This window comes from Athene noctua, chromosome 24 (genome assembly GCF_965140245.1).
Source record: "Athene noctua chromosome 24, bAthNoc1.hap1.1, whole genome shotgun sequence".
Classification (NCBI taxonomy): domain Eukaryota; kingdom Metazoa; phylum Chordata; class Aves; order Strigiformes; family Strigidae; genus Athene; species Athene noctua.
The window spans coordinates 1,727,831-1,735,727 of NC_134060.1; the positions used below are offsets into that span (position 1 = coordinate 1,727,831).

The following is a 7,897-nucleotide window of genomic DNA, read 5'->3' on the forward strand; positions in this document are numbered from 1 at the left end:
CCTCAGCCCCGCGCTTCGCCGCGGTGGCTGCCCGCACCAAGCACGTGCTCTTGTCCCCACTCGGCTAATGAGTGTAATTAACGACAATCACATCCGTCTGCAGTGGCCCTGACACCTGCGGGGAGGCTTACGTAGGGTGAGGGGTAGGGAGAGGGGTTGCCAGGGGGCTCGAGGGTATCTGTCCTGGCTGATCCCTCTCCCCCCACCATCTCCACCACCTCTGACCTGGTTTCAAAACTTGTGACACGTTTAAATTGCTCCAGTCTGTCCCTGGCAGCCCACGGCTGCAAAGGGCTCTGCCACCCATGGGTCCCCGGGGATGTTCACACCTCTGGGTGTGCCTGCCTGTGCTCAGTAGCCCATATTAAATCAAGAATTCATTTACTTTTTTAAAGCCCGTGATTACAGGGCGATAATTAAGCTCTCCTCCTTGCTCACCTGCATCCAGCGCCTGAACGCAGCAAGAGTTTTGCCGTTGACTTGCTGGGTTCAGGCACAAGCCCTTCCCTGGGTAGCTCAGACCTTGTAACATCCCACACGTCCCAAAAACAACCCTCCAGCTCATGCCCAGCTCCAGGGGCTGCTCTGATTTTCAGTGGCCTGAGCCTGCAGCCGGTGCTTTGTCACCACGGCCGGCCCAAACCCAGCCCGGAGCTGCCCACGAGTGGCGCCTTCCCGGGGGTGATGCGGCCCTTACTCCGCTCTTGGCAGCGTTGTGCCCGAGGAGCAGGAGAACAACTGCTTTGGCCACCGCTTCTGAGGGACAGACATTTTTATTCATGGCAGGGATACCCTCAGGACCAGCTAAGCCAGCCTGGCTGGGACAAGCCCAACCCCTGTTGGTTCACAGTCACCACGGAGCTGCTCGTCCTTGTTGGCTCTTGGGGATTGCGCGTGTCCTACAGCACAGAGTTTTATCCCAGATTCAGCAGAACGATGTAACGTGCCTTCCCCAGGATGGGAGCAGCAGGCTGCCCTCAGGCACAGCCCCGCTCCGAGGTGCTGCCACCCCCAGCGCTCCTGAGCCGGGGGGACAGAGGAAGAAGAGGGGGAGGGAGACGAAGGAGCAGGGCAGGTGAGTGGCTCCTGCTCCCCCCTGGGCAGCTCTAGGGAAGCGTCTCCTCCTCGGACAGCGTGCCAGGGCTGGAGGCCGTGGTGGGGATAGAGGCTGTGGCAGGTTTGTAGTCCACCCCGTGGAAAACTTGCCCGGCCGTGCCCGTGGTCTCGGCGTGGGAGAGCACACCGTCCTGGCTGTGCCGGCGGCTGCCCCCGCTGCTGGCCAGGAGGTACTCGCGGCACCGCTTCCCAATGAGGTAGGTGGCCTCGATGAGGCTCAGCACAATGCAGATGCAGGTGATGACCACCATGAAGAGGGTGAAGATGCTCTTCTCGGTGGGCCGGGAGATGAAGCAGTCCACCACGTTGGGGCAGGGGGGCAGCTCACACTTCACCAGCCGGGGCAGGGTGTAGTTCCTGTAGAAGCGGTAGAAGATGTAGAGGAAGACCATGTCCACGCCGGCCTTGAAGACGAGGCTGAGCAGGTAGGTCCACCACAGCCCCCCCCGCTTCTTGCCAGGGTCAGGGTACGTGCAGCGGTGGTCGTCCCTGCCGGCAGAGCGGTGCCTCTGCTCCTTGGCCTTCCGGTAGGCCACGTGCATGATGACCAGAAGGGACGGGCAGGTCACCAGGATGAGCTGCAGGGCCCAGAGGCGGATGTGGGAGACGGGGAAGAAGTGGTCGTAGCAGACGTTGGTGCAGCCCGGCTGCCGCGTGTTGCAGTCGAAGTCCTTGTGGTCGTCGCTCCAGACCCGCTCGGCCGCCACCACGTAGACCAGCAGGCGGAAGATGAAGACGAGGGAGAGCCAGATGCGGCCGAAGGCTGTGGAGTACTTGTTGACCCCGCTGAGGAGCCCTTTGAACACCTCCCAGTTCATGGTCCCCCAGTCCTGTTAGCTACCCTGGATGGAGAGAGAAAATACAGTGACAGCGCAGAAGCAGCGAGAGGTCCCCATCGGAGCACCCGTGTGCCCCAAAGCACCGAGCCACGCTCCTGCCCACGTGCCCTTGGGGACCGCCCCTGCTCCTCACGCAGGGACACGCACCCACACGTGCCCCAGCACAGACCTGGTCCGGGCGATGTGTCTTCCCAGAGCACCTTCCCCCTCCGCGGGGTCGCGGGGACCCAGCAAAACTTGTGTGGCCAAAGCGCCCTTCAACCTCCATCCGCCGCGTCCATGGCTCAGCCCCGCGCCATCCTGCGCCGCCCGCCCCATCTCTCACCTCGTTGCCCAGGTATTTGTTATTAATTCTCCTCACGTTGCCAGGCCTGGCCCAGGCAGACGGCAAATAGGAGCAGCCGGGACGTGACTCACCCGGCAGCTCTGCGGCTCCGCTGCCGCCGCGCCCTCTCCCATCGCTGGAATCTGCCGTCGCCTGTGCTCTCCCGCCCGGCAGCGTGGGGGGAGCCTGTGCTGGCCCACGCCGTGCCCACGCGCCAGGGGAGCCCACGGCAAGCAGGCACCACGGGGCAGAGGCCGTGGGTCAGCCGGGGGGGCTGCAGGGCCCCAGGCAGTGCCGAGGTGCTGAGCCAGGGCTGAGTGGCCACGTCAACCAATTTCCATCAGCTCGGACCGATCTCAGCCCGCACCAGCCCCAGGACCCCGCGCAGCTGATTTGACCCCGGATTGTACGTGCCCCATAAACACACCCCAAGCTGGGGCCGCGGCTGAGCGGGACTGACTCTCCTTGAATATTTTACCTACCAGTAAAATAACGAGGCTCCCCCTCGGCGGCAGAACTCTCAGGGGTGAAGGCAGAGCCCGGCCCGTGCACCGCGCCTGCTCGCAGGGCTGGGGTGTCCACAGACGCTCCCAGGGAGCACCTACCTCCCGGGGGAGCCGGCAGCCCCCGCCTCGCTGGGTCGATCCTTGGGGACACACACACAGCCCCCAGATTTCTCCTTCCCCCATGAAAACCTCAGCCAGCCGCCCGGGATGTGCCCATCACCCTGGTGTCGGGGCGGGCTCTGCAGCGTGCACCCCGCGACAGATGCGTCTTCCCCAGCCCCAGCCCTACTTTTCCAGGGTGGGGGGCTGCAGCAGAGGACAGTTTTCACGCCGCTTACCTGCCGAGGCCGGCGCTGCTGCGGGTCGGTGCTTGCCCACGGCTGGGCGGCATCGCCCGGTGCGAGAGGCGCCGGTGCCACGTGAGTCATCCCCGGGCTCCTGGGAGCGAGGAGGAGATTCCCAGGGGGAAGGGACGAGGTTTCAGGCAGATTCCCACATGTCCTCGTCGGCTGCCAGATTTCCTGAGGCGAAGGGCTGCCCCGCAGCACGTGGGGGCCCCATCCTGCTGCCGTGGGGAAGGGTGGGTGCTCAGGGCCCTCTGCCCTCAGCTGCTGTGGGGATGCCGGGGTGTCCAGCACGGCCTGGGGTCCCTCCACCCCCCCCCTGCGCCCACCTTCCCTTGCTGGGACCTGCAGGGGTGACGTGGCCGAAGGCCTGGGAGCCCCTCCCTGGGGCACTGGGAGCTGCTCAGCCGAACACCTCCCTTTATAATCCCTTTTTACTCACACTTTGCACCATTCAGTAACTTAAGAAGAACCTTCATCCCATCCCACCTTCTGATGCGTGGGTGGCAGCTGATAATTTCACTGGGAATTAATTAACCACTTCTTCCATACTCCACTCACCTGCAACCTGGCGCAAACCTCTTCCCCACCACCCCGTCACCGGAGTCTGGGAGCCCCCAACTCAGACAACCCCCTCTTTGAGGCCTGACCCCCAGCTTGCAATTCTGGGGCTCAACAGGGGGCACAGGGGTGGGGGTCAGATGGGTGGGGGTCCAAGGAGCGGGTGCTGCTTTTGGGGGGTGCAAGGGCTCAGGTACGGCTGGAGTCATCTGAGGAGCAAACACACATTTCATTTGCAATTCTGCTGGGTTTAGAAAAAAAAAAAAAGTAGAGAAACAAATCTAAACAGCTGTAAAGTAAATTACCACTGTTTGCGGATGGCTCCAGGGAAGAGTTCTGCAGTTTGAAATCAAACAAGACCATTTTTATCTTTCTTAACATGCCTGTGTGGTGGCTCTGCCGGGAAGGGGGTTCCCGGGGGCTGCGTCCCACCGCGGGCAGGCAGGAGGGGCAGGGAGCAGCACCCATCCCACCAGGGAGCAGCACCCATCCCGCCAGCACCCAGACTTGAGGGTATCTGAAGGGGGTCTCGTGGCTGGCTGCTTTCTGGGTTGAAATCCCTTCTTTCGGGGAGCTGCCAGATGTATTGGGCAGTTTCTGCTGGCGTTGGGCACACCTCCATCCCTCCACAGCACCCGACGGCCCTCCTGGGCGTGTGGGCATGACCACCGTGCCCCCCCCTCGACCCCTGCCCTGCTTTGATGGCAGGAGGAGAAGGTGAAGCGGTCACAGAGCTTCTTCCCTCTGCACCCTCCTGGTGGGGACTGTCCAGCCGAGCCGGAGCAGGGATCAGCCCCCTCTGCCTGGCAAATACCTGGTGGAGGCACAAACCAAATCAACAAGGAGAGAGAAAAACACAGAGTGAGGTGAAGCAGGAGGCAGGAGCTGCTCTGGTGCCGTCTCTCCCTCCCGAGCAGCAGCCAGGGCTGACACCAGGCAGCAAGACCCACGGCTTCTGCTCTGCAGCTGGCGGCTCCTGCTTTATCCTCTGCCCTTGGGCTGGTGGGCACCCAGCTCCCGCAGCCAGAGCCGCCGTCCCACCTCTCCAATTTGCTGGAGATTTTGGTTTCCCAGAGGCAGAAGCGGGGTGCTAAAGGCTGCACCCTCCGCCAGCCAAAACCAGCCAGCCGGCTGAGTCCGCGGCGCTGGGGACACGGAGGTGTATTAATGGCAGCACTTTATCTTCCAGGAACAAGCCCCATTAGTACATTTTCACTACAACATGAAATATTAATAACACTTTGCATTTATATAGTGTCATTCATCCAGCAGTCACCAGCCAGGTTCCTGACGTGAATCAAACACCGCAGCCAGCTCTGGAGGAGGCAGGTAAATAGGATTGTACCCATTTTCCTGCTGCACACACTGAGGCACAGGGATTCCTCCAGGGCACTGGTGCTTTGTGGCAATGCCTGTCACGGGAGCCTCTGCCCACTGTCCGGGGATGCCACTGCTCAAAAGTTCATGGGAGCATCCCCGTCCAGCCCCCCCCTGTTTTACAGGGAGTTTTGCTATCGTCAGACAGAAGTTGCTGTAGAAAAGCAAAAATGCTTCCTTGGGCCACTGGCATGTTGCTTTTTCCTTGAAGGTTTTGGAATTGCAAGAGAAGTCTTTCCACTTTGTAAAAGAATAACAGCAATAATAATATTCAGAATTCTTTTGGCCCTTTTGTTCCCTTCTTTGACAGATTTTGTAGACGTGAAGCCCAGAAACTCTTACTTCACCCCCTCAGCACGGCTGGAGGCTGCTCCGCTCCCGGGAAGCCCAGGGCATTGCTGGGTGATATTTCCAAGCGTCTCCCATCCCTCCAGCTGCAGGTCCCGCTGCCGGACACCGGGCGGGTGCTGCATTCCCACTTTCTCCAGCCCATCTCCAGGACTGGTGCCGCTGCTGAGGCTGCCACAGCCAGGCTGGGTCGTGCCGGGTGGCCAGAGCGTGTTTGGGGGTTATTGGCTTGGGTTAAAAACGACAGTCAGGGAAGGATGTGTGTTTTACAGTCGTGCTGTGAAGAGTGAGCTGCCTGGGTGCTCTCTTTGGAGAAGGTCCCCACGGGCACGTGGCTGCTCTCCGGGACCATCTGCTGAGCTTCACCAGCTCCGGGGACCCACAGGGTCCCAGCAAACCCCACCATGACCGGGCAGGTGCCAAGGTCTCTGCTTCACTTTCCATCAGTGAAACCACCAGCGACAGACGAGTTTTCTGCTGAAAAATTTCATTTAAAACAACAACAAAAATAAGTCAAACCGAGGAAGTTTTGGGGGACAGAGCCCGAACACACGTGGCCAGCGGCTGCTCCCGAGAGGCGCTGCCCGGCGCTGAGCTGCTGCCACGTTACTGATGTTGTGCTGAGGGTGCAGGGAGGGGAGTCGTTCAGTGGGGTGAGGAAACCTGTCAGCCCACAGGCAGCGGGGCCCTGGCACAACCCGAGGGCTCCTGTGGCACGAAAGAGCAAGCAGCAAACCAGTGGGGAAAGGGCTATTTTCATCTTATTAAAGAGCCTTATATTTAAACCCTCCTTCAGGTCTGTAGCACAAGATGATTGCGAAGGCTTTTACACACTAACTCAGCAGGAATCGCTTCTGCTGTCGGCGATGTTGCATGCAGATGCTGGTTAGCAGGGTGGAATTCCGTTATTGATGCTGGATAAATACAGAAAAATAGGTCCTGCGTGAAGGTACGGAGTGGGTGGTGAGCAGCAGGGACGTGCTGTTTGCACAGACCAGCTCCCTTTACCCAGCACCATTGCTATTCAAAGAAGGAGGCACCTTGTTTGCAGATAATTAAAAAAAAAACCCAAAACCAAACAGATTAGTGAAAACTAAACACACAGAGCAGGCTGGATGTTTTCTAAAGCACCGGGAAAGTTGTGTGAGCGTCCGCTGATGCCGCAGCCAGACTGCGCCGTGCCCGGGTCAGCCCCAGTGCCCTGGGACCCCAATTCCCTGGCCCCATCCACCGGCCCTGGGGTGCTGCCAGCGCCTTGGGAGAGCTGCAAAACACCCAGTGACTTCCTAGGGAGGCTCCTACACCCTTTTGGCCTCCACCTCTGGCAGGGGGGTGCCGGCAAGGGGTGGTGGCTCAGGGACATGTGCTGGGGACTGGTGTCCCACCTCCCAGCACCCATGGGAAGAGCCAGCGCAGCCCCAGCACGGCAGCGGGAAGGGAGAGGGGCACGAAGGCTTCCAACCATTTTTAACAGGTTCCCCAGGGCCCTGGGGAGGTTTCTCACCTTCTGTGTACCCCACAGCCCCCGCCAGCCCCCAGCACAGAGACGCTGAAAGGACCTTGCGCTGCCTCGTTCAGCATCGAACCCAAGCTGCCCTGAGAGCCGCTGACATTGATGCTTCCCCTGGCGCAGGTTTCCTTTGCGTGGCCAGGACGGGGGTTGGCAGACACGGTGGGTCTGTTCGGAATCTCTCCTGTGGCAAAGCTGCGTTCAGGGACTCTCTGGATGAGAGCAGGCAAAGCCCTCCACGGCCCAGGCTGGCAGCAGCCATCTGATATGGGCAGCACCCATTAATCTGCCCACGTTTACAAGTGAGGCCGCAGGGAGTAACTTTATTTCTAGGGAAAGCTTAATTAATCATGGAATCAAACTGACTCGATGAGATGGTTTGCCATGAAGGAGATAATTTCACATGGTCAGTGGTGGCTGAGGATGGGGACAAAGTAGGGACCTAAATCGTGGCAGCTGATGGGGGTGAGGAGAGAGGGGGACAGGGCGAGCAGGGTGCCAGGGCACATCTGTGCTGTGAAACCTTCCCCTGCACTGGCAAGCAAAGGAGTGGGGCACAGAGGGGAGATGCTGCTGTGGCACTTTGCCTCTAAGAGGGCAGAAATAAGAGTGTTCCCAGTCAGTACAGCCCATGCCCCTGCAACGGTGGCAAGGGGAGAACGTGGAGGACAAACTCATAAGCTGGAAGGGACCGTGGGCAGTCAGACAGTCCTAAAAGCCAGGCAGGGAGGGGTTGGGGTCCTGGGATGCTCTCGAAGTGGGAGCAAAGTCCAGCCCAGCTGACTGCCATGAAGGGGCCTGGTTACGTCTGTATTGGGTCATTCGGCCAAACACTCATCGTGCAGATGACATCTTTGCCCTTGCAGCTGACCTTGGCAGCATTCGAACGGGCGACCCGCAGGTCAGAGTCTTTATATCCTATTACCACTCTCCTGAGTCATGCCTGTCCCCTGGCAAGTTATATTATTTTG

General features: G+C 59.9%; 1 protein-coding gene across 1 annotated transcript; it reads right to left on the minus strand.

Moving 5' to 3' along the window:
• Positions 1 to 1,106: 1,106 nt before the first annotated feature.
• Positions 1,107 to 1,940, minus strand: LOC141969930 (gap junction beta-5 protein-like). Its single transcript, XM_074926159.1, has one exon. It carries the CDS (start codon positions 1,932 to 1,934, stop codon positions 1,107 to 1,109), a length of 828 nt encoding a protein of 275 aa, XP_074782260.1. The 5' UTR covers positions 1,935 to 1,940.
• Positions 1,941 to 7,897: the final 5,957 nt, after the last annotated feature.

Excerpts from the sequence above, each read along its gene's own strand:
- LOC141969930 (XM_074926159.1), bottom strand. The coding sequence starts at position 1,934 with ATGAACTGGGAGGTGTTCAAAGGGCTCCTCAGCGGGGTCAACAAGTAC.